This window comes from Chanos chanos, chromosome 4 (assembly GCF_902362185.1).
Source record: "Chanos chanos chromosome 4, fChaCha1.1, whole genome shotgun sequence".
In the NCBI taxonomy this organism is placed as follows: Eukaryota; Metazoa; Chordata; class Actinopteri; order Gonorynchiformes; family Chanidae; genus Chanos; species Chanos chanos.
The window spans coordinates 27,444,188-27,472,112 of record NC_044498.1 but is presented as its reverse complement, the minus strand read 5'-3'; the positions used below and the strand labels follow the sequence as shown (position 1 = coordinate 27,472,112).

General features: G+C 41.6%; 1 protein-coding gene across 1 annotated transcript in view; it reads right to left on the bottom strand.

The window, feature by feature from the left end:
- Window positions 1-27,708, bottom strand: part of man1a1 (mannosidase, alpha, class 1A, member 1) — a 97,761-nt gene extending 70,053 nt beyond the window's left edge. Inside the window, exons 1-2 of the mRNA XM_030770374.1 lie at window positions 27,026-27,708; window positions 8,039-8,135 (exon numbers count right to left, since the gene is read on the bottom strand). Of these exons, the coding sequence (XP_030626234.1) occupies window positions 8,039-8,135; window positions 27,026-27,529 (601 nt within the window). The 5' untranslated portion in view covers window positions 27,530-27,708. The remainder of the gene's footprint in view (window positions 1-8,038; window positions 8,136-27,025) is intronic.
- Between the last annotated feature and the right edge of the window lie 217 nt (window positions 27,709-27,925).

The window sequence follows — 27,925 nt, the reverse complement described above, 5'->3', positions numbered from 1 at the left end:
GTAAACAGTAATGGAAGTACTCAGATACATTTGTGAAGTAAGTGCGGAAGAGAGACTACTGAGGGAATTAAGAGACATAGGTAGAACCTTCCTGACACCCAGCACTATTTTCCTATCCTGTTTTTGACAACACCACCATTCAATCAGGATGCAGGAGTGGCCATTGGAGTGCCCATTTTGTGTGAGGACATAGTACATGAAAACAGACAGCACACTCAACAACATGCAGTCTCAAAATCAAAACTTGCTTGCACCACTATCATTCCTCGTCTACGCTTATTACATGGCCATCATTCAGATAGTCCATCCTTGCTAGTAAGTTTATAGCACAATGAAGTCAGGACCACATGGACATTTCACACAGTTAAAAATGCAACTTAATTCTGAGGTCATATTTATCTTTTAGAAATGAGCCAAGTTAAGAGCACACGGATTCTGTGTGTTTTGCTGACAGATGACGTTGGTTGAGAAAGTGGCTAAGGAAGAATCAGGGAAGAGTTTTGTGAGGCATTGTCTGTGCCCAGACATCAGCCAGTTCCATCCTACATTACTGCAGAGGCTGTAAGAGGAAGCCCGTAGTACTGGGTTTGGGGAAAAACTGCTGACGTTGACAAACTTTCAGCATCATAACCTCTGAAGGGCAGAGGTCATATGACTGTCCTAACTCCAGACTGACCCTAGGAGAGCTAGTGCTGCTAAGTGAAGTGACACCAAAGGCTGACAAGTTTTAGATAAGCCATTACATCACCACTCTACTCAACAGCACTCAGAGTAGACAAACCTGTTACTCAAAATAAAAAAAAAAAAAAAAATATTCCCCTTCAAAGCTGAGTGTACTCACTGCACCTCTCCATGTGATAATACTGATCAGATTGGTTTTGTATATCATTTTCAATACAAGGATAATAACAATAATAAGTTTGAAGCAATGAGTTTTAAAATCAATAATGAAGAAAAACCCTTCAGGCAGTGTTAGTTAAGAATGTCCCCATGACGCTGACAACACATGACCTGTTTGTCCCGCCGAGCTTTCACAACCCATCTGTCCCTCCGAGCCTTCACAACCTGCCTGTCCCGCCAAGACTGCATCACTTGTCTGCCCCACTGAGACCTATTCAGCCTGTCTGCCCTTCTCAGACCACACAACTGGTCTGATTTTCCCTCTGAACACAATGATCCTTCAGCATGAGACAAAAATAGAAGATAAAGCTTCTAATGTGATGGAGAAGTGCTGTGGGAAATCGTTACTGAGGATCATATAAAGGTTTTTTAAACAACATGAACATGAAACAAAGTGAGTCAACAGAGGCATGAAGCAGGCCGTTGAAGCAGGCCAAGTGACTGACAGCACAGTGTCCCTGGTGAGGGCACTTATCATAGATATATCAATTAATTTAACATGTCAAGCTTAATGAATAACTTGTCAGTTTGAAAAGATGATTCTACTCAACACATTGCATAGAAATCATTACTGGACAAGGACTATCCCTCAAACTCTCTCCTGAAAGATTGTACTATCACATTATGAGCTGGCGTGATGAGGAAGACAAATTTGTGACTGTGTGTCAGTTGTAATTATTGTTGCCACATGGTTGAACCAAAGTTGAATATAAAAGCTGAGCTGATAAAATGCTGAAGATCAGGTAGCTCTATCACTCTGCACTGTGTCAAACCAACACCAGCCGGAGCTGTAAGACATCCTTTTTCAACGAACACAAAACACCCTGAAAGTTGAGATTTCACTCCAGCAGTGTGTCTGTCGGAACATTACAATCATTTACAGCAATTTAACTGAGAGAAGAAACATTTCAATCTGGTGAGCACGCCTGTCGGTGTCTTCTTCACTGACTACTACTAAAACATGGGCCAGACTGGAACGGCACACTGCTTTAGTATGGTCTATCAAGGCTATGACAACATGGCTGCTGTTTAGAAAACTTAAACAAACAAACACACACACTGATAAACGACAGGCTTTACAGGACAGAGGATGACTAATATTAAATATTAGAGAACGGGAAAAGTCTGCACCAACACTGACTTCCTACACAACTTATCATTCACCATTAATCTCTGACAGCACAGATAGAACAAAGCTGACCCCACCACACTGGCAGGTATCTGAATTCCTAATAATATTTTGATGATCTTTTAGACAAACCTGTAAACAATTCAGGGTTATGCTAACAGCTTTTCCCATAAGCTGCAGTGCAGATGAAAAAGGTCAGAGAAGACAGTGTGTGTCTGGCCTGTCGTCATGGCATACTGAACCACGGAGTAATCTCTTTTTTCAGCAAAGCTTCTGATTATAGACAGTAGGTCAAATGGTTTAGCTATATTTTTTTTTTTAACCGTTTTTCCGTCTCATGGTGCGAGTACGCTACTAGGACAGATACAGATCAGTCCCCTTCTCCATTTTATGTCTCTCTCATCTACAGCACATTATTAATGTCTCTCTCATCTACAGCATGTTGTTATGTAGGGGTGTAACAGTACGCAAAAGTCACGGTTCGGTACGTACCGCAGTTTTGAAGTCTAGGTTCGGTACGCTTTCATTACAGTGAAAAAGATTTCTTTTCATTTATTATGAATTTACTTGTAAACTTATAAACTTGTACAAACTTGTAAACGGTGGCAAACTGCCCATAATTTGCAGCTTGCACGCCACTCTGTTTTTTCCTTGTATCAGTGATGTTCACGTTGGAATGATGCCGTCTCAAAAGAGTAATTATGTTCGACTTAGTGCAAGCAAAATACCGGACTTCTGTTAAACAATGCCGGCACGCTGCCTTCGTCTTATTCACTTATCCTTGCCGATTGCTGCGGTCATTCACTGGAAAACCAAAATGTTCCCAAACAGGAGACCTGAAGGATACAGAAGGGTCCCCAAGCTCTGGCTTTGCAGTAGCCATACAAGCCATAATTTCGTGATTTACATGTGTTGTAGTGTTGATTGTGTAAATGTGTATTGTGTATAATGTAAATGAGTTTTGTTACATTAGTAACGTAATGAGACCTCAACAGGCTGCACCTACAGTGATAGCAGCAGGTTGGAGTATCGCGGTTCCGTCTTCCAGAACTGCGACACCAGACTGTGGACGTTTGCATCATGGTTTCGGTCTCGGTTTCAGAACCATTACACCTTTATTATTATGTCTCTCTCATCTACAGCACGTTATCAGTGTATGTCTCATCTACATCATGTTATCAATGTCTCTCTCATCTACACCATGTCATCATGTTTGTCTCATCTACAGCATGTTATCAATGTCTTGTAGCAGAGCACCCAGCAGCCCCACAAAATGACTCAAAGCATTTCTGACAGAGGACAAGAGGATGCAGATACACACACACACACACACACACACACGTCTACCATGTGTCATCGAAATGATCCTGGAGTTCTCTGTGGAGACAACACATCTTTCCAAAGTGAGTTCACAGGCATAGTGAGAACCAGCCGAGTGGCCTTATGCAGATCACTGCTCACAGCCAGGGCATGTCACCATCACTGCAGCACTGTCTGAATGCTCACTGCTGGGTACCTAGCATCTGACCAGGCTGTTTGAAGGCTGCTGTTTGCTTGCCTGAAGCCAGCTGGCAGACATAAAACAAACAGCCAAACTAGACAATCATCAGCAACCATTCATGACGAGACCACTTCAAACATGACCCCCCCTTCCAACCAGCCCCTGGAGGATGTCAACCGCCTGCCGAAAGGGTGCACATCCTGCGAGCTTGTCTCACACCTGCCATCCAGGTTCTGACTGGAATCTAAAGAGTTATTGGGGAAGACAAGACTCACAGAACCTTCCTGAACTATTCCAGACAAACTGTATTTCATAACGCACACCAGTGCATTCATACAGACAGGACCCTGCTGAGTACGTGCTCATAAAGAGTAATTAACACGCCTAAAGCCACAGACCAGTGACACTATGCCTGATCATGGCCATGGTGCTATCGTAAATGAGCTTCACATGTCTCAGACTGGTTCTGCTCTCTACTCTGGTTCACGTCCACCCATCTCCTCATGGAAAAATTAATTAATCAATCTTTTAATTAGTTTATCAACTTTACAGGTTCTGACAACTTACACGACCCGAGACTATCTCAGTCCACCAAGAGGAGCATGTCCTTTCATCTCAGTCTTTCAGGAGGAGTAGTGACTTTTCACTAGGCTTATAACAAGCGTAAGTAGAGAAGTCCTGTTTCTGCTTTATTGTCTAAGAATGTAAGACTGCTTAATGAAATAGCTCACTGTGCTTGGCAGCCACAGTATAAAGTATGTGGTCTCCACTGGTTTGTCTGTCTGTCTGTCTTAGACGTAGACACTCTACAATTAATAGTCCACATTGTCCTGTAGCAGGCAAGGTTTCCGCTAGGATTTTTTCTTGCCAGTCCGGTGTCCAGAGAGAATTTATCATACCAGACAAACTTTTCCAACTTTTCATTCCAGACTTTTCCAGGTTTTTCATGACCGTACAAACCCTGAATGTAGCCTAGCCCATAGGCGTTTCTCAAACTCCGGTCCACGGAGCGGCAGGGTGAGGAAACTGCCAGGTCCCAGCCCCCTTGACTGAACAACTTGCTTTGAAAATAGTAACAATTGTAACTGCCGGTCCGCAGAGCACTGCCGCTTCGCCAGTCAAATTATGCTCGGTGCTTCTGTCACTCGCCAAGTGAAAATAGTAACATTTTATTCAAGACTCTAGAAATGTTCAGCGTCCCCGCCCGCGAGAACTTGCTTAACATGTTACTGTTTTCACCTGGCGAGTGACAGAAGCACCGAGCATAATTTGACTGGCACAGTGGGGGGTTTTGCGGACTGGCAGTTTCCTGTCACGTATCTGCACGTCATAGTATGAGAAACACTGTTATAAGCTATCAGGTAACATTTTCTTTTCCCCTGTTTTTCATTGCAGCAAAGCCCTCTGCTGCCAACATGAAATCAAACGTATCCTAAGTGTCTTTGCAACTTACAATGCACATAAGCCGCATTACATTTTGTATAAGCATTATTCCCGAACATTTTGACCGGCAAGTTTTTAATTTATCGTTTTTGTTTTTTAATCAGTTTTACCAGGCAAAAAATGGTAATTACCAACTAAGGGAAACCCTGATAGCAGGGTATGTGACTATGAAAGGTAATGATAAAAGGCATCAATAGTCTTGTCTCGCTGTGTGGCCTCACTGCCATATCTAACACACCCTGGTTGCTGTGACGTCCAGGAGAGGGGTGATCAAGATATCAGTCAGTCATTCATTGTGTCTCAGGTCTTACGCTTTGTAATTCATATATTCTTTCTGAGAGAGAGTGAGTTAGTGTGTGTGTGTGTGTGTGTGTGTGTGGAGAAAGAACTAATCAGTGAGAGCTGCAGGGGAGCACCCAACTGCCATTAAGGCTGTGTGTGTGTGTGTGTGTGTGTGTGTGTCTGTCTGTAACAAGGCTATTGTCAGTATATAGGCCTGGTGTTAAGTTCTGATGTTAAATCAAACTGGAGTTGTAAATCCCTGATCCGTCCTCGTCTGAGCTCTGGCTAATACTGGATGAAAGTAAGGCTGTAACTTTTCTTACAGAAAAACCAGCAGAACCAACCTGAGAAATGTTGACAAAATCCATGTTCTAACTCAACCTCCTGCCACAGTATTTTTGGGAAAGAGCTGTATCTGGAAGCTAGCTGTGTGGTTTGGAGTGGTTTGCATAGAGTGAACACAGGGGACGTTGTAGAAACAAACTGATGGGATCATATATAAAAAGAGTCAGCAGCACTTGGAGAAACCTTAACTGTTTTTACTTTTCTGCTGATGTTGACGTTGTCTCTGCACCATCCTAATGCAACATCCACCTCAACAAAACACCACACTTCTGCACTTAAGACAACACTCTGATCAGAATTAATTAATACTTCCTTTCCAAATGTTGTCAATGTTGATGAAGAATCTCACTGTGTGTGTGTGTGCGTTTGAGCCACAGGAACGAGATTCACAGTCCTTATTACAGTCACAGGGTGGAGATGAGAACTCCAGACTTCTATGTGGTCATTTCTGAAAATAAAAGTCCAGTTTAATAAGAATGAGACAAAAAATCCAATCTCTGCTTTGAATTAAGTGGTTGTTGTAAAAGCTGGGGCTCTGCTTGGTCACTAGCTTTGTACAGATTTTTATTTGATGCTCTTCAGCAGTAAGATCTTCCAGAGAGAACTGGCCAGCACCCGCAGACAATGTTTCTGTAACTTCAGATTATGCTTCTTGAGAATGGACAGCTTTCACTGATGAAAAGCATATTTAGACACATTGCTTTGCCAATATAAAAATGCAGTATGCATTAAAGAAACTGGTATTGGCTCATTGAAACAAGATTAACAAATAAAACATCTGAAGCTCTACAATCTCCACTACGGTCAAATTATACACTCATTACACAGTCCCAGATTCACTCCCTGTCCTCAGACAACATTAAGACTGTCTCCGACAGCAAAGCACACTGCCATGCCTGTCCGTCAACAAGGCCCTGTACACACCTGTGTTTTTCTGCACTGAAATGGAAAACCACAAACCAGAAACAGAAACTGCTAACAAACAGAAGATCTGTGTTTTTGTTTAGAGAGCAAGCTGAAGGAAGCCAGCTGTGTGCTCTTAAAAACATGAAACAACATGAAAAGAGAACTTGCTCACTGGGGGTCTGGTGCCAGGCATCCTGCAGGGCCACGCTGTGAATATACCCATTGTCACTTATGGTTTACTGTGCCACAGAAATACAACAGGAAAACACAATGTCCTTGTGCTATTTCCATTCTGCCCATGCAGTGTTACACACAAACCCACTCCACTTGGCATGGGAAAGCATGTTTGCTGTGTTTGAGTCAGGACCATGTAACCTGCTTTTCCCCACTCTGAAATACAACCTTGGCAATGAGTTTAACTCTATTTCTCCCAGAGACAATACGGTCCCAGTGGTGCTGAAAGGATCCCAGTAAACAATAGCTACGGTTACATGCACACATTTTTATCATTCAGACTGAAATCATTTCAATTGCTGATTCTGAATGTACTGTTTACATGAAAGCGATCGGATAGTTTGTGCGCATTTACTTGTCCCAAGCGTACAATCGGAATTCACTGCAAATGCTAAGAAATTGCCTCACGCTGTCCTGTACGATGTAGTCGAAAGCTATATAAAAATCTCTAAGCCGGTCATACACAGAAATAAATAATGGTAGAGTGGTCAAAAGAACGCACACTTTCAAGTATTGTAAAGAGCGATAGCTTCACTTCAGGTCAGTGATTTGATCAGCTAATTACTTAGACAATTCTAACTTTATAATGATAATAAAAATTGCATGATTGCATGGAATATTCTCCCAAACTTGCTTAAACAGCTCGTTGTTGCGGGATTTGCGCCCATCTAGACACTCGACTATTCTTAATTCTTTGAAAATGTTTAACACAAATGTGTTAAATTTCTCACACTGTCCAATGTTTTTTTAAACTCTGTCATGAGTGGTGAATAGTCAATATGTCAGAACTTCGCATATTGAACATGTGCGAAGTTCCAAGTGCAGAAGACAATTCGATTCAGTGTTTACATGGTTAATATCTTTCTGTCGTACGGATTATCAGAAATCTACACCACCTCTTTCAATCCGATTGAGTTCTCGCTTGGATTGGGGTATTTCATTCCGTTGGAAGTGTTTACATGAGCATTTTTATTCTGATTGAGCTTGAATCCGATTATTAACAGAGTATTAGGCTGCATGTAAACACACCTAATGTGAAAATATTGTTTTAGAAAAACAAAAAGGAAAATGAATTTTAGAAAGAGATTTCAGAATATGCACAGTTACTCTGTGTTCTGTCCATTCTGATGCAGCTGAACACACAGTGAGCCCCAGTGCAGTGTGGGTAACTCAGCTTATCAGCACTGCCGTATTGATTGCCAGCTTTGACTGATCTGCTACTAATAGACACGGGCGGCCATATGGAGGGTTTGAATCATCGTCTCACGACCAGAGAGGATCAAGGGACAGACACTCACCAAACAGATTACTGGAGTGGCCTTGCTTAGAGACAGGTCTCAGCTCGTTAGATCCCCAGGCAAAGCGCTTGTAGTTGTCCCAAGCAAACTGCATCATCTGGAAAAAAAAAAAAAAAAAAAAAAAATATATATATATATATATATATATATATATATATATATATATATATATAGAGAGAGAGAGAGAGAGAGAGAGAGAGAGAGAGAGAGAGAGAGAGAGAGAGAGAGAGAGAAGATATTTTTTTTATCTTTTTCTCTTTAATGAATAGTCACAGATAACTTCACATGCATTATGCATCTCAGAGCAAGACTGCTGATCCAGGATCAGGTCCCTTTGGCACACATAATAGTTTTATAAAGCAAGCAATTTTTTTAGTGTTGTTCCTTGTGTTAAGCCACACAAAGAGCACTGAAAATAAACTGAAGTCAAATGTGAACGCTGAAAGTTGAGAGGACAGATATATATAAAAAAATAATGTCAAAGTGCATTCTGACAATGAGAAATTTGGTTTTACAGATTTCTACAGAGCTCTGTTTACATAGGCATATCACATTTTATTAGCAATTACACAATAGTTCTTGTTCTTGTTCTTTTCATATCCTTGTTTTTTCCTTTTTCGTTTCTTTTCAAGGCAGAAGAAGAGCAGTAGAAAAATGAAAAAAAATGCTATTCTTTCTCACCGACTCTCCCCCACCATTCATCATCAGACAAAGGAAAACCAATGAAAGCAAAAACAAGAATAAAGTTATTAATTACTTATTAATGATGCACATCATCGCAAAAGTAAACTCCCAGGCAGTTTTCTCTTCCTCTAATCTCTGAGAGTGGGGGAAGATGGTGTTAAAGGTCAGAGAGAGAAGAATTTGACCAGGAGAATGAACAAAGTGCATCTGTACCGTGTGTGTTTAACAGCCTGTTTCTCAGGACAGAGACGACACAGAGCACATCATGAGGAATCAGGTCTGAGTTTAGGAGAAATGAAACAAGGAGGCAGAGTTTGGAAATTCCACAGTTCACTGATGGGCAAAATCCAACAGATCAAAGTGAATCAATCTACTGTTTCTCTCTGGAGGAATTTTTCAACTGTGAAATTTGTTCAAGCTCAGCTCTCACGCACCACATCCAGATCTACAAAAGAGTTGCTGATTAGCTGACGCAGCCGAGTCAGTGCTGGTCAGGAATAAAGGTGTGCTGTCTCAGAACAGAGAAAGAGTTTTCTGTCAGTGAGCTGAATAAAAGCTCTTACCACATTGTCAGTACAGTAGCCCCTGAGAGAAGTGGTTTTCAGAACACCGCAGCTCTGAGCCTTCAGTCACATCACTCTCCCTAAAATTACTGCCACTCACTGACTGACTCCACTCAAAACGCCTCCCAGCCCAAGATCTGCCTAGTGACAGAGGTGCTGAAGACCAAATAAACATAATTTGAGAAAAAAGGGGAGAGGAGAGAGGCACAAAGCTGACCTGCTGAGAGAACATGGACTCCAGAGAGCTCTGATCCTGGTTCTGTATGAAAGCGGCAGACGGGAGAGGCACAGAGAGAGGAGCTGGTGGGAGGTGAAGACAGTGGCTTACTGATTCTCATTCAGACAAGGTTTTCTTTGGAGCACAAAGCTCCAGAACAAACTACTCCCACGGAATTCAGTTCAGTAGGTTTAGGAGTGTGTGTAGTCCACAGCACCCACTCCTCTACACAGAGAACAATCTACTGTCAGTACACACACACACACACACAGCTTGGTTAGCTCCAGCAGTGCCTGCTTTAGCTGAATTTAATGCATCTTTACATTATAGTATGTCCAGAAGTGATCCCACACAAGATGAATGTACATGTTATTTTTCTACAGAAAACCCTATTATTCCACCTCGAATCACAATACCTCTCAGTGACATGTCCTGGGCGACTGGTGGAGGGACAGGTTCAAAGCTGGGGGAAAACATGCAGAGATCTGGCTGGGTCCTGTGTTTATTCACTGGGTCCAGTGAATAAACAGCCAGGCTGTAATATGACAGGTGACTGTACAGAGCGAAAGCCAGTACAGCATAACACCCCCCATCATCTAACACAGCACACTCCAGACAGACTGGTGAGAATCACAGTCCAAACATCTACAGTCCACACAGCCCTGGAGCAGACTCCGCATAGTGGAGAGCAGAAATGAGACACCTGTATCCAGGTCCACCTGCTCCTCACTCCACCTGCTCTATCTAAACAGTTTCAATCAGATGAGTCTGTAAGTGCTTCATTGCTCTCTCTCCTCCACTGCCCCAAGAGTGCATCTACATACTTTACACACATTCACGCTCTGTTAGGAGTGACTGTTTGCTAAAGAGGACCCCCACTGGTGTCAGTTACAAACATCAGTTTAACCATATCATTTATCTGATGTATATGCAAGGCATACCAATTCAGATTTGTATACAAACGGTTTTGTAGTCTCATAAGGTAACTAAACACAAACAAAAACAAATTAGCTTTATTTTCTGCAGGGCAATGTAACAAAACACCTTACTTCATTTGACTACTCCGAATGCCACGTTGTTCAATTTGCATAAAAAACCCTCATGTTATCATGCGCCTTCAGCAAAATCCCTCATGTATATTCAATGTAGATTCAACACGGAGGCACTAAGTTCAGCTTCCAAGTGAAACGGTATAACACATGGTAAACTGTGAAAGTTTGCTGTTGTAAAAATGGGTACTTAGGTTGTATAAAAATGTATTTCTAAATTAAGCACAGATCTGTGTTCAAACAAATCTTAATGTGTCTAAATTAATGACTGAGATTTGAGACTGAAAAGTCCTGCAAACAAACAATGTCTGTGGACATGGAATGATATGATGGTGCCATAGATGCAGATCTTCTAAAGAAGTTTACTGGAGATAATGCCCAATCAGCAAAAGTATTTTACTTTGAGCGAATTCGTGAAAAAATAAAAATGTTATTTGACATATGAGACGTTATAGTCTGACAGAGCTTCTGATAAGAGACATTGTTTAAAAATTCATAACATTGTTTAAAAAGAGGGAAACACAAATAGGGAACATTCCAAATGTAGTGTTTTGGGCTTATGAATCTATTATAAGTGCATTTTGCTCAGCTCTGTCATTGTAATTGATCTGTGTAACAGAGCTATGGCAACGACCTGTTAGTCTCTAACATGTTCCAAACAACTGACAAGCCACACTCATCAATGCCAGGAAAAAACTCACGCACATACATGCATAGATCTGCTCCTTCATGCTGCTGTCTCTATGTCCCTGTGCCATTACATTCTCACTAATATCACTGCTAATGGGGCCTGTGTGCTCCACAGGACAAAGTTAATCTAACAAAGGCAAGCAACAACACCAAAGAAACAGACTCACACAAACAACACAGTATGTTAAGACAGTCCGTTCCTGTGGCATTGCTGAAATAGTCAACGTGCTGTGGAGAGGCTCCTTCCACAGGCCTCTGTGGAGCACAGCAGTGAGAGAGCAAGAGAAAAGGAGAGGGAGGGAGGGAGAGAGAGGGGTGTAGCGTGTACCAGTTTGCATCAGATCACCTTTCCCCATCCTTCATGCTACACTGTGCTATCTGGAGACAGATCGTTTTTACAGGCATATATTCATACAGCCCCTCATTTCCCACATGGAAACACACACACACACACACACACACACACAAACAATATATATATATATATATATATATATATATATATATATATATATATATATATATATATAAACTTCTTTAGAAGATCTGCATCTATGGCACCGTTATATCATTCCCTGTCCACAGACACTGTTTGTTTGCAGGTCTTTTCAGTCTCAAATCTCAGTCATTAATTTAATTTAACACACGAACACTAAGAATGGGCGATCCCTACTGAATTGGCATATGACGATGTCTACAGTGAAACATCGCATGGAGGGGGAGGGGGGGTGGGGGGTTGCACAGTAAAATCTTGACTGTTTAAATGTTGTTAACTGAACTCTTTTGAATGTAAAATGGAAATCCCGTGTTTAACCTATAAAGTGTGCTCTTGTTCTGTTTTTATTTTTTTCTAAATAGCAGGTGTGACTGGGAACAACTTCATTCTTTTATTTCAATTTATAGCAAAATTTTATTTGTCTTTTATGGTCATTATTAGCCTACCTAATAAGAAAGAAAGTGATTAATTATTTGAGGTCGCTGAGGTCCAGCCAGGTAATTAGCCTAGGTGGGATGGCTTCAAATGCAATGTGGAAAATTAGGATTATAACAGCCAGGATATGACAATAAATCAGCAAGAGAGTTTCCTGTAGTCATTACAATATTAATAATTCATTGATTATATTTTTCTAAACATGAAACATTCTTAGTTAAATGTGCAGGGTGAGACATGGTGAAAAAGGGTTAATAACGATACAACGATTAGGAATTATTTGTTTAAGATAGGTATAGCAGAGAACATGAGAGCTCGCTCTGTAGATAAATTTTAATCTTCAGTTTTGCAATACAAATAAAGACCCACCTCCTGATTTACTGAGGCAGGCAAAAATCAGTTAGATTTAAAAATAATTTTAGGTTTGCGCCTAAATTAAAACATGCTTTCACTGGGCAGTAAATAGTGTGATTAAATAAGCTGTTCTTCCTTTAGTAAATCAGGCGCAAGGAGCTATTATAATAATTAGAATAAACCCATCCTTCATTTTTGCGCTCTCTGGCTGACAGGTTGGTTGATCATGAATGGGCAGAAACACCAGGACAAGTCAACAAAACCTGACATACAAGCATTTGGGAGAAAAAAAAACACACACACACACACACACACACACACACATTCGTTTAAAAAATGAGCATAATACAGACACACATGGAATAAAACCACGCAAAAAGTGGACATATTTCCTTTGTAGGCTGGTGAGGTTCTCTTAGCAGTTCAACCAACATTCAGCACAGTGATAAGAAAGGACATTAGACTGAAAGAGCTCTGAATGAAATGGCATGGCATGCTGAAAAAGCTTTAGATTTTAGAAATGTGTAAAAACACTAATACACAACTCTAATACACAATACAGTGGTACATCGATCATCAGTTAAAGCCTGCCATGTCAGTTCTAGAACGTTCCTCTCACAGGGTGGAGTGTACCTACAGGACCATAGTCAAATCCACTGATACAGTGTTAGTTCACAGGCCTTTTCCTGTTTGTGTCAGTGCCAGTCAGGGACTCTCCGCTCCCTCAGCTTGGTCTGCTCTGTGCCAGTGCGCCAGGCTAACAGAGAGGAGACCTGCCAGAGTTCACACTCCATCACTGCATGTACAAACACTCAACTCCTTCACACAAGGGCAGCCAAGGAGATAAACACAGCCAAATCTAAGGCCCCCAACAAGTTAAACAGCAAAATGACAGAATGAGTATGTTACAGAGGACTTTCACAAAAATAGCTTAACTAAGAGACTATTTATTGCTGTACAGTCTGTTTCCCTCTCTTTACATGGCAGTACTGTTGAATTTAACTCAGTACTCAGCAAATCTCAGTTACAAATGTGAACTGAAAGGTGAATATATACACAAAGAGAAAAAGAGAGCAATAGAGAGAGAGACATATCAAAGGCTTGGGCTAGATAGAGGAAGAGAGGCAGACTCTGACTAAACAGTGAAACAGACTGGTGGAGCATTCCTATGGGTAGCCTAGCCACAGGTCATGCTCCTGTGCCCTGTTACATGTCCATTTGGCCATCTGTACAATTCTGCCTTCTACAGGTCCATTTGCCCATCTGTACAATTCTGATTACAGGGACAATGGAGTGGGCAGATCCACAGTGTGAAAGTGTGGGAACAGAGACTCATCTCAGGATGGGCAGCTTATTAGGATAAAGGTTTCAGTTTGTGGATATGAAAAAGCAGCCATATGAGAATACTCATATACTCATATGAATGTGACAGGATTTAATGTGGGGTGTGATGTACATGAGGAGATTGGGAGACTAACATAACCCTCACAACACACATTAAACCCTAACGTAACCATAACCCTCATACCCCACGTTAAACCCTAAAGTAACCATAACCCTCGCAACACACATTAAACCTTAACATGACAACAACCCTTACACCCAACATTAAACCCTAACATAACCCTCACAACACACGTTAAACCCTAATGTAACCATAACCCTCACACCCCACATTAACCCTAGGGAATAGAACCCGTGCTTATGTGGGCTGCTTCCAGCCATACGGAAGGCTTCATACTGAAGGCAGAAACTTCTCCAGGCTTTCTGTCTCTCAGTAAAACACTGACCTGGGACAAGGCATGAGGCACAGCCTCGGGTACTGATATCATTACAGTGGTTAGAAGAAGCTTTTATTGTGTCATGACGGCCATGTGAATCTAATCAGAACAAGGAGGATTAAAGTGTCATTTCACTTCAGTCCTAATGAAGCAAAGACTCTCACAGACAACAAAACAACTATTAAACAACCAATCAATCAATCAAGAGAGACTGGGTCAGCATCTCACCTACGTTGCATTCTTTACAGGACAAAGCATTTTTTCTTTAACCATAGCTAGTGACTGCGGTCAGACACTGATGAGGGAGACTGGTTTTAAGGACTTAAAGACGATAGAGTTATTACGACTCAGTCATAATGTGGAATGTCTGGGTCACAGCAGACAACACCCACCTCCAGCATTTAAACCATTTAAACCTCACCGTCACGCCCATGACAGGCCTGAAGTCTCCCTCACTCTGCATACTGATGAGGGGAAAATCATTGACTAACGTGCACAGATCTGGGACTTAATGACCATGTTCGCTGCAGGCGTCATGTTGACTAATCTGTATCTGAGTGTGTGTTGTGTGAAGCCTCTGGAGAGCAGACACTGCAAATGAAAAGGTAACAGAGGCAGTATGATAAAAGAAACAGCGGGCTGCACTGCCCCAGTGGGTGCAACAGGAGGGCCCTGTGCAGGGCCATGCAAAGAACAGGTGCAGCTCAAGTACAGAAATGTGTCCCTCTGGCACAGAGACTGCAGTGTGTCTGGCAGGCCATTCACACTCTCTCTCTCACACACACACACACACACACACACACTCAAACACATAGATGTGCTGCCAAACAGTCTCGTGGGGGTGTGAAGCCCAAACTGAGCGCGGGCAGGCAGACTGAGGCTACTAATATTGCCATCTGAATGAGAGCAGTGTTCAGTGAAGGAGCACAATGTCTGACAAGAAAACTTCCTTGCACAGCCCTTGGGTCAGGACTGAGCTAGAGCTGCAATAGAGATGAACCAGAGCTGCTGTACAGAGAGCATGAGGTAAGCCTTGAATCACCTGACCAGACATAACAGAAACACACGACCTGCCATGAAAAGCCACAACAAACCAGTCATTAAAGTAATATGGACAGAGCTTGCTCAAGTGTACCATTAATGCTAAACACATCATTATATAACAGCCAAACACTGATGGACAGACAGTGTAAACTTCCGCCAAACCTGCTGTTTGCCAGAGGTATTCGGATGGCTGCACAACTCTGTTATGCGGACCTGAAAACTCCCGCAAATGTCCGAATACAGCTGTTAGACGGAGATTTTCAAGAATCCACGTGACCACAGTCGTTAGCCGACGGCTTGGCCTTTCAAATGCTAATAATAGTCAGTGGTCTGGGTGGGACTGGGTACAGAAGCCTGGCCCCCTTTCTCGCCGTAACTTTCTATCGGATTGCCTATATGTAATATTTAGGCTGTATTTTGATAACCACACAAACCTGTTAGGTGTTGCATGGTGTATAATACAGCAGCGGTGGGCCCATATAGCCTTTAATGTCATTGCACTGTCAGGCAACTAAATTAAGACTGACTCTTCAAATGACGCATACAAAAATACACTGAAAACATAATTTAAAAAAAAAGTCTAAATGAAAGGATCATTAATTACATATTTGATGGTTATGCAAAACAAACAACTGGTGTCCCCGTTAAATGCATTTTTAGGAAGATGTCTGAACAGCAGCAAACGTTCATGGAGAATGTTATTCGGTGGTTGGACAGGATGGAGTCAGACATCAGAGAGCTCAAAGAGGCGCAACAGGAGTCTGCCCTAAAAAAGAAGACGAGCGGGAAGTAACTAGGTTTCGCCTGCTGGCTTTTGTTTTTGACCGCCGCACATTCTGATACATTCGCATTTCTTTATTCTGCTTTATCCCTTAGTGTGGTTGAATTTAACTCTTGTACTAATTTTGCTTCTACAGGAAGCTGTGCAGAGAATGCATAATGCTGAAAACAACATGCACAGATATGATCCACAGACAAAGTAAGACAACATGTTGTGTTGGTATATCATAGTGATTGTTTCATAACAGTACATGGAATTCCAAACGAACTTTTAATCTTCCTTTCTTCTCCACTTTTTTTCTTTCTCTAGCATCCTCCAAGACCTATTGAGACTATTCAAAAGAGTTACAGGATGAACCAAGAAGGGAATCTAGAGAACAAAGAGGGGGGCAGGATCGCCACTCGAACGAGGCAAAGGAAGAGTAAGTCAAAACAGAATAATTTCCCCAGTAGTTCTTAGCAAACTCCATTTTCTGTTTTCAATGATCTAATTTCTGCTTTCACTGTGTTTTGCAGCCGCACAAGGCCAGAGCTAGTGTTCTTTAAACTGAGGAAGAGGCTGCTATATGGAGGACCGCATCAGTAGATATGATTTCTGAAGGAGACGCCATCTTGGAAGGCCAGTGTGGGTCCTCTCACCTAGCGCAGAGTTGTCTGCACTATGTGGGGTGCTACGGAATAGACGGGACGCAGACCAAAAATATGTTGTGAATCACCATGCAAGAGTTGGTGCGGATAGATTCACAATGGAGACCACTGTGCCTTATAACTTATAAATTAAGAAAATACAGTATAATAAAATTTGTGTCATTCATTTTTGTCTGACAGACTATTTATACATCTATATATCTACCTATGAACACAAAACAACACCAATAATAATAATAATAATAATAATAATAATAATAATAATAATAATAATAATAAACCATATGAAATCATGTCTGAGGACATACAGTGGACCAATGGGGAAGGATTTTAGAGGAGGGGCTAGACACTGTTCCACCAAGACTTTTGACCAAGTGCAGAATACCTGGTGGCCCAATGTGTGAAGTGTAAATGTTCCCTTGCAAGCACCCCCAAGGGATTATTCACCATGGCAACTAAGAGCTCTAGGCAGACCCCCAAACCTGGTTCCATATTCAAGAGTATTCCAGGCCGTGTAACAGAGCTACAAACTCCCGGATACATCCGATTATCTGTGGAGTATCCGGGAATATACAGGAGTATTCCAGTCCAGATACACCTCTTTTCACGCAGTGACAGTCTTGGCTGTGTCAGATAACGCCACACATTTCTACTAACCAAACCATGTAAAAAGGCCTGGAAAGTGGAGAGTGGAGTTTGGCCTGAACTTGCTCAGTTCTGATTGGTCTGAGATCTTGGTTAAGGTTTAACACCTGGTGTGTAGTGTGACATGGTCACTAAACACAAAGCAGACTAAACACAGGCTACAGGCTAATCCATATTCAGTGGAAGGAGGGAAGTTTGACTGGCTAAGGACACACATAGCGCTTTTCCACTAGGACTGGTGCTGGTGCTGGTGCTGGTGACCCTGCCAGTGCGGAGCCAGTGCTGCCTTTGTGCCTTTTGAAAACCGGTCCACATTTCAAAAGGTTTGGGAATGTAACGTTGCGTAGCGAAAGTCTGGGTAAATTCTGTGGGGGAAAAATAATGTTGGACAGAACGTATCTGCTTGCTTTTTACTTTTACGCTAGGCTTCCACACAGCGAAACACCTCACGAATTTTGCCCTAAAACTTTTTGCTCTGGGGGCAAAATTCATGAAAATAGTAAGCTTGTCACCTAGCTCAAAAGTAAAAAAGAGTGTTCAAATGGTCTGCAGTGGTCTATTTGCACCAGCCAGATCCGAGAGAGTGAGTGTTTTTTCTACCACTCTGGGTCTGACTACGTTCATGTAACATGTAAACAACAGTCCGTGTTGATGTAGACACAAATTACTGCCCATACATCTTTTAATCATATACATATTTTCATGCTACAAATAGCCTTAAGCCTACCGCTATCTTGGTCAGACTTTTTTTGTTACTCCTACCTCTCTAGAGAACGTCACGTAGCAAACACATCAAACGCTGAACTGATTGGTTCTCGCGTGGTTTTTATTTGCATAGCCTCTGACATCAGCGGTTCCAACTTTTAGGACCAGCAATTCTTTTTGGCACTGGCACCAGTATTTTGTCAGTGGAAAAGCGTGGCCCCGGTGTTCGATTTGGCACCGGCACTGGCACCGCAGCAGTGGAAAAGGGATAACAGACAGTCCACCTCAGAAGTAACAGTCTCTACATCAACTGAAGAATGAGTACTAAGCAAGTCCTGCAGGACCAAGAGAGCCTTATTAAACCCTGCTTTCATCACTCTTACCACTTCAAAAAACAGCTTACTGCTTTCTGTGGATGTGAGTGTATCAGACCACCTGAGCTCAAACTGTTTCCCTGAGTTAAGAGATAGAAAAGAATGTCAGAGAAAAATTAATCTACAGACTGTTATCATTTATAACACTCTCTCACCATATCATCCATTCACACACCAGTTCCCCTAGGCCTGGAGAGAAAATGCCCAGAGCACTGTCTACTGTGAGTATCAACACCACAGCACAGAAGACACACAGTTTACAGTCGACCGTCATTCCCAATACCAGAGCACAGCACAAACACAGTTTACAGTTGACTGTCAGTCGGAGCATTGTCAGTCCTGACCTTGTGGGAGGAGCCAGTGATGGATCAATGCTCTAGTGAACTTACATCACAGAAATATTAGCCTAACACTGCTTGTAACGCCACTCATGAAAGACAAACATTCAAGTGAAATGAACAATAAAATTTATAGTAAGACCAAAGCCTCATTTACACTTTACTAGCTTTAACTGGCCTTTTTACAGGCCTTTGTTAACACTTAGCCTAACTATAACAGCAATTCGGTGGACCCTGCCTCCTTTAGACTGACGTGAAACACATCTCTCAGCCACAGTGCACTGTAAGCATGAGCATAGAACCTCCTTTTTCTGAGGGAGGAGAACAGGAGATTGCTCTGATAGAGGCACACACTACAGGCAGTGGCCAGAGTGGAAATGAGAGGCACCTGTGATGGTGCCCTCAGCAGATGAACACCGGCTTGAGGACATCCATTTATGCTGGGCCTGAGCTACACCTTCTGTTTTGTCTCTACAATGACCCCAACTAGGTTTATTCCCAAAGAGACGTGAGGGGGTAAAACAGGACGTGGCAGGAGGAGCAAGCAGGAGTGGCAGGGAGTGAGAGAGCTCAGCCCCTCCCAGGACCCGGTCCTCCCTCTGACTCTGACCGCATGCCCCATCTCCCAGTCTTATTTTTGAAAGGAAAGATAAGAGGAAACCAGATGAATAATTCAGCTGGTGCAAGCACACTCTCTTTTCCCAGTAAGCAAATGTGGCACTCTTCTGCAGCTGCCCAGACCAGCCCAAACACAGTCAGAAAAAATGCCTGTGCTTCTTTACAACAGCATGTGGGAAAATGAAAGCAGTGGGTTTTTCAGAACTGAACGAAAAACACAACAAAAGGCATATCCAGTGAGGGAGCACAGCAGCCCAATCTCACTAACCTAACGTTCAACACTGACCCTGGATCAGTCTTCACACCATTTCTGCAGTCTATCAAGTCATACACTCTTAACATTATCATAAAGAAAGTTCACATCCTGATTGTTTTTTATTCCATCACAATAAACGTGCCTACACGACATACATAAACTATTAAAATTATTTCAAAAAATCATATAGGTGTCTTGGACCTCTTGTGGCTCATCACAGGTTTTGGTGGGGATATATTCTCTCATTATAGTCGGCCTGAGTGGAAATGAGTCATTATAATGACAGAGCAGAGATAACAAAAAATGACTGAGGTCATTCAGTGGTCACCCAGCTCCCTTCCTTCTGACTACACAATTCACATTCAGTCCACACACAGTTTATACAGACCAGCATGCCATGACCACACTACAGCAACTCACTTCCATCCTCCACTGATCTGCAATCCAATTCCATGAAACAGCTCATTAAATAAAAACTCTCTGAGGACAGCACTTAAACCCTACAGGCATTCATTCTTTTGGATTCAAGTTTTGGTGCGTATGAGTATAAATTAAAGAGATTTACATTGATTCGTTCCTAGAAGATGATCAGTGTGTGGAGACAGCAAACAACAAACTAAAGTGATAGTGTTAATACAATCAATCGAAGAGACAGTGACTAAGACAGAGTTAAAAGCTCATCCAGTTTAGAAAATACTTCTATACATTATGTAACGTCACAGAAAATATTTCTCATTTATCAAAGAGAGAGAGAGAGAGAGAGAGAGAGAGAGATGGGATGAGAGATTGCATCTACTAAACTATACCTAACTATACCAATAAAACTAGTCAGTCAACAGTTTGAATTCTTATTGCCTAAAACATGCTCATGAGGAGGTCCACAGCTGTAAAACAGTGTGCAGCATTCAAAATGTCAACACAAATGTGACAGAAGCAGCTCACAGGCTTTCAGTGGGGAAAAACTACAATACAACTATTTCTTTTAATATCAATTCCTTTTCACAGCACAATTATGTCTAAAGGTCAAGGTGTTTCACACAGGGCAGCAGAGAGAAATGAGTAATGTTTGGAAGAGGAGATATGAGGAGACCATGCTGGGTCCAGCTGAGCCTGTTTGCTTTGCCCTACAACCAATCAATGGGCTCCAAGTCTGGCTAACAAGGGCAGGGCATTCTTCATGTTACACTCAGACAGATTAAAGATGCTAAAACACTTTTTATACCATCCCATTTGAAGTTCTCCTCTCATTCACTCTAAATGCAAACAGGCATGAGAGAGGAGTATTCTAAATTATCTAAATTCTAAATAATACTAATAATACAAGTTTATTTAGAGCTTTATAGTTTCAAAGGACTTTACATGTCCACAACAAAGTTAAGGATAATATAATTTTGATTTAAGTTGGAGAAAACAGATAAGTCTTTAGTTTAGTTTTAAAAGGTATGGAGAGAGTTTGCCTCTCTAATTTCTGTAGGTAAACCATTCCAGAGGAAGGGAGAGAGGTAGGAAAAGGCTCGGTTGCCAGCAGACTTCTTTTTAACTCTTGGAACGACTAACAGTCCAGAATCTTGAGAGCGCAGGGTGCGAGGCAGGTTATAGGTTGTGATTAAGTCAGATAGGTAGGCCGGCGTAAGCCCATGTAGAAGTTTATATGTCAGTAAGAGGATCTTAAAATCTGCCCTTGCATGAATTGGGAGCCAGTGAGAGGAAGCCAGGACAGGTGTACTGTGGTCAAATTTCCTTGTTCTGGTCAGGATTCTGGAAGCAGCATTCTGGACTAGCTGAAGACTTTTGATACTAGAGGCAGGCAGATCAGAGTACAGAAAATTGCAGTAATCGAGGTGAGACCTGACAAATGCGTGTACAATTGTTTCTGCATCAGCCATTTTATGCAAGGGCCTAATTTTAATCATATTACAGAGGTGATTAAAAGGCAGTTTGGATTGTGTTTTTGATAAGAGTGACTAGCGAGAGACTAGAGTCAAAAATCACACCAAGGTTTTTAGCTGAAAAGTTTTGAGAGATGATGCAGTTCTCAAAATTTAGGGTAAGATCACTAAAAAGATGCTTATGCATAGGGGGACCAATGACCAGCATTTCAGTCTTGCCTGCGTTAAGCATCAGGAAATTTGAAGACATCCAACCCTTAATAGCACAAAGGCACGCCTCAAGGTTAGCCAATTCAGAGTGGTCATTGTGCTGGTCAGGTAAGAAAATCTCAGTATAACAATTTCTATATTTGATATTCTTAGAAACAAAAATGAAATACAAATGAACATATGCTAATAAAGGTCAGAGCAGTTTTTAAAGATATTTTGAGCTGTGGAGCATTCAAAAATCTAATAGTTTTTTTCAGTATTTGAAATATAACTGCACGAAATATGACATGCTAGTGTTTAGACATCACGCTTGTGTGTAAATCTGCACATTTCTTTAAAAAAATCCCTTGGTCCTCACCCTTTATTAATCTTAGCCTAGCTAAAAGCATTAAATAGGTTATGTCTTTGAGAAAGAAAGCCCCCAAACCCAAACATTTAGACATTCTCTCAAGTGACTACCTCATTCACACAAACTCATCCCACTACTAGAACTGCAGCTTTGTACTGAACCCGGGGAATGAAAACCAGACTAACCATGACTGAATGTAATGAGTGGTTTCTGCTCCAAAGGAGCTTGGATACTTCCTATCAAAAGTGGAAATCCTCTCTTTAAGTGATCAGCCACATCATGAGGTCACTCTAGGGGGTGGGTGATATTTTGAATATACTCGACATATCGTGGCTTGTTCTACATGCGATGCAGTAAATGACTATATAGCAAACATTGAGTACAAACTGTGATGCAATTTTTTTAAGCCGCCGGCATGAGACTCGCTTTGGCATTTCACTTATCTCGCTCTCGCCTATGGCTCTCTCCCTCTCAGACACAAACAGAAAAAAACTCACATACATATGTCACACACACACGCCTACCCATCCAGACCTTTCTCCTGGGCGTGTGTGTGTGACGTATATAGGTGAGATGTGCGTTTCTGTGTCTGGAATGAAGAGGGAAAGAGCCTGGAGAGCAAAAGAAGTGAAGCGTCAAAGCGAGTATATACGTGTTGAGTTCGGTAACAGAAGATGTAGGCAGATGGATTGGTTCCGAAAAGAAAGCAGCTGGATCAATCGTCTAGTAGTGGTTTAGGTATCGCAAGGAGGATGTTGAATAAATACTGTTTTGTTAAATTTAACTTGGTTTTTATTTCCCCCTTTGCGCATGCAAGTTTAAAATTGTTCCAACAGAGACCACTAATGAATATAAACAACAATGTTTTAATGCAGACATATGTTGCAGGGACTACTAGAATCATCATATTGGTGTGATTGTATACATCAAAGGGTTACATCGAGCGTTTATGAAGTGCTTTAGAGGAGATTTCAAAATATCGAGATATATATCTTGTATCACAACATAGCCTAAACATACCGTAATATTACTTATAGGCAATATATCCCCTTGCCCTGGGCCACTCCCTCACCTATTTGACCAAAGGAAAAAATTATTTATCTTAACAGCAAAAACAGAAACAAAGGGTCACACTTTCAGTTCAACTCACCTAAACAGAGATTACAATAAACAGAAATTGGCATTGTATCTGTTGAAAGCCCATCTCATGACAAGTGAAGTGAACTCTGGCTCTTTGCTTTTGCTGAATCAGAACGCAAACAGGTTAACAACAGCCATGCACAAAACACAGCCATGACAAATCACACTTCTCAGAACAGCAACTGTTAATGGTTATGACAACAAGGACTTTACATTGTCCTGTACAGCATTTGAATCTTGAGTGAAGCACCAGTTTCGAGCCATGAGACAGAGTAATACAGCGATGATTCTGATTACAGACGTTCTGTTGGGCCACACTGACAGCCTACTCTGTGTTGAGGAAATGGATACACAAATATGTGGATTTCCAAATGCACTTTGCACCAGTGTAAGGACAGTAACAAGGGCAAACAAAGATTACATTTCACTGGATGAAACTGAGAGCAAAGGTATACCTGCTATACCTACTGTAAACATTAACTATTTGTTGAAGCATGCATACATGCAAACACAAAGTGGTTCTAAGAATGTCCTGGGAAACACTTTTCTGTGCTGGACCTTTGAATGGAATCATGACTTTTTTAGGTGGTGTAAATTAATGAATAACTCGGACAGTGGTATAAGATGGAACTCCCTGCCCGTCTGCTGTGACATAAGAAAGAGCCAATAGCAGGCCCATATTCTCACTGATTGTCCTTCAGGATATCCAGTGCATATTGATAAAAGGGTCAGGCCTACAGAGCATGCTCTAAACCCTCCTTTGCATCTCATTTGCACATGATGACAAGCACCAGTACACTACTGTCTGCTCTGAGAATACACCACAGAGAGGTTGCCCTTATGGGTGAGTTAAAAAGCAGCACATGGAAAAATCAGTGCCACAGCGCATCATGAAGAATACTCAACTGCCTGAGTAAATGCCAAAAGCAAACAATAACATAGAGACTGGACAAAGAGATTTCAATCCGAGACGACTCAGAACAACACTCTGGTCGATAAAGCAATCCTTACACAACACGACTCATCAATGACAGGAGAGTAATGCAATACTCAATTTATTATGTGTCTGCTGTGGACCAGTTTGTGAATGCTTAGTTTGTGCATGAGTTGAGAGATGTTTTAGTGCTTCCTAAGCTGTGGCCACACAAAAAAACCACACTGAGGAAACACTCAAACTGATGGGACAATTTCAAATACAGTAACTGCCATCTGACACAGGTCACCCCAAATAACACCCGCTGCAGACAGAGGCCATACAGGCCTACAATAATCTCCTGTCTGCTACAGTCACTGCCTTCACATCATAGACTGTCCACATACGAGAAACATTACAGTACGGATGATGCTGACATTTTAATCCTAACATGTCAATATTTATTTAAATTTACACAATCATCTGATGGAAATGAAGTTCAAGTCTTGTCTGTGAAGATTCTCAGTCATTCAGGTCATGGTTGTCCAAAAAGGGTTAAGTCAGGGGCATGGTTTCTCTACTTTGATAGAGATGGTAGAAATGAACGATTAATCGATTTCAAATCAAAATCACAAGTTGAAACAATGCGATTAGCAAATCGCAAAGGTTGCGATTTAGGATATAAGTTATGGAGTGCGTCTGACCTACTGTTCCTCAGAATGCTGTAGAAAGTTCCACTGAACTGAATGGGCCATCCCAAAATTCGGAGGTCCAATATTTCTTGATAATGACAGCTGAAAAAAAAATAATGACCGCTGCCACTGGCAACGGGTTTGTGCTTCTGATTCACATCTTCATGTCATTCCGCAAGTAGTCTGCTCACTTATCGTAATGGAAATAAACAGCCTATCTGCAAGAAGTTGACAAGTCTGCAGGTAGTCCAACATGTTGCTATGCAACACTTATAACTTTAAAAGTTCTGTTTGCTAGAGGGACTATTTTTCTCAGCCAAAGCCATGAAATGGCAATAAAGTCATTAAAATGAAACACTGTGTTAAGTTTCTTTTATTGCTCTGGCAAGTAACTGTATAATAAGTGGGGTCCCGTTCGTCCTGTCTGGATTTATTTTTTGAAAAGGGACAATGTATAGTCTGCCGGTCATTATGTGTTCTATGCCACTCAAAAAATGTAACAAATACATTCTGGAAGCAAGTCCATATCTTTAAGTTATCATCTCTGCATTTGAATATAGAGCAGTTAATATTGCGATTGTATCTCATGTGGTAACGCTCCATCATATGTTTTAAATCTATTACACAGTGAATACTGAACTGAAGCTTGACTTTAAAATATATATTGCAAATGAAATCGAAATCGCAATATCTGGTCAGAAAAATCGCAATCAGATACTTTCCCCAAATCGTTCAGCCCTAGTAAATGGCCTCCTTCACACCTTTCAAACCACCTGTCTTCTCTACCCAAAATGTGCACATCGTTGTCCTTAAAGGATACATGAATGGCCTTGACAACAAACCCAAAGAGATTACATACATGGGACTCCCCACCAGTCAGTCAGAACTGAAGAAGCCTCTTGGATGAGAGGTAAAATGTCTTCAAGAATCTACAACCAAGTCCAGTTGCCCTTGACTTAACCCCTTCTTGAATAAGTTCAAGTCTTCAACAGTGTGACCAGACAATGCTTTAAAAATGCAGTATGACAGAGAAAAAGCTCCTTGTTGCCTTTTGTAAACACACACACACACATACACACACACACAAACACACACACACACATACACACACACACAAAAGCAAGTCATGCAAGACTTTCGTAAGATAGCTTCGTTTTTAACGTCCAAAGACTACGTCACATGTTTCGGGCGAATGAAATGGTAAGATCCAATGACACATCAACCTATTTCATTCAGCACAACCCAGAAAGGTACGAAATAGCATAGTTCCAGACTAATATAATACTGCAACAGTTCACAGAACATTCCAATCAACTTCACGGTCTGCGTTCGTCGGTAATGATGACAATTCGCTTAAATGCCAATTTCGAGGATGCAGAGCTCGAGGCGACACGAAAGATAGGTTTGTCAGATGAGTACGAATTGTCACCCTATCCGTCTTCTCGAAGTGTGGTTTCTCTGATTTTCCTGAGAAGCAGAACGTTGCTTGCCTAAACATGAACAGCAATTCGAAAAACAACGCAGTGCATACAAGTGGGATAAGAAGTGAATACTTCCTGGCGCCGATTTCAAGTCAGCGGCCTCCGACATAGCCCATTTGATGTACCAAGACCGTAAAGCGACAGTGAAGCGAAGACGAGCGTTTGACGTGTTGAGTTCACTCTATCCAGGAAGAACAAAAATTATGTGCTTTCCTTTAAACTGATAACACCGAGCATTGACACGTCAAAATGCCATACACAGGGCGATAGACGAAAGAGCGACGTGTGTCATTTTATTCAACACTATACTGTCTACTGTTTTGAAGAAATTTAAAAAGTTAGGGATTCATATGGCTGACACTGCGAGAAATCGGACAACAACATATCGTGGAACAGCTAAACTCTGTATTTTTTCCATTCATTTGTGTTGGGGACGTCTAATAAATATTGTTACCTAACAACTCGTGACATTAAGCATCTTTGTCACAGTAATGGACGGGTCTTCTCCATAATGTTCTGCTCATTTACCACAGCAATTCAAAACTGACTGTTCATTAGCTCTTAATTGAACAGCAGCAGCAAGTTCAGCCTGAACTCTTAAAAAAAAAGAGGGACATTCAGTTCAAACGTACATACCTCTTTAATCTTGGCTCTCCTTTCTTTGGTTTCCGGGTCTGATGGCTCGTGCCCCGTTGCTCCAGGTGGCCGCACATACTCAATTACTGGTAACTTGTCACTTTGTCCACCTTTGCCCAGACCCTCATTGACAACCTTCTCTTTTTCGCTTTTAATATCTTGCTTAATTTCATCAGGGCGCTTCTGAAGGGTGTCTTTAGCTTCAATTAATGCGTTTTCGTGGTCTTTTCTAATCTTGGCTAATATTTTTTCATCCTTTCCCGTTCCAAAGATGGAATCACTGTCCGTACCTGTTCGAGTGTCGGTTTCCAAAGACGAGCGGAAGAAAACTCCACTAAGCAGTTTTGATGAATCTGGCAAGAAAAAGATTGCTCCGAAGCACAGTGTAATAAAAGCACTAAACACTAATAGCAAAATAAATTTCTCAGTCAGTCTGAAAGAGGTCGGACTGCCTGACTTCCTATTCGGAGTTGCTGTAAAAGGCAGTAGAGTAGCTACAGGCATTTTCCTCCGCTTTCAAAAATCTTGAGTCGATGGATCGAATTAAAAATATTTTTCTACTTACAAAAGGGATTCTTTTACGAAAGGTGATAGATCATGGAATGGCGTTGTGTGTACCTCCAAAGTTGTAACATTCAGTCACGCTCTGCCAGTACTTCAGGTCCTCGTACCGAGGCGAACCTCCTCTATGAAAAAAACTCTCCTGTATCACGGTTTACAGAACGGAAGAAATGGCAGCAGCGTGTTATTGACAGTCCTCCTTGTCCAATCACTTGGCTCGCGAGTGTTGCTTGCCTAATACAATTGTAGGCGTGTTTTCCGGACCCTGGAGTTGGGAGGACAACGATGTCTTGTTGTAACTTAATTGGCTTTAGTATGATTGACGTTAGATCACAGAGG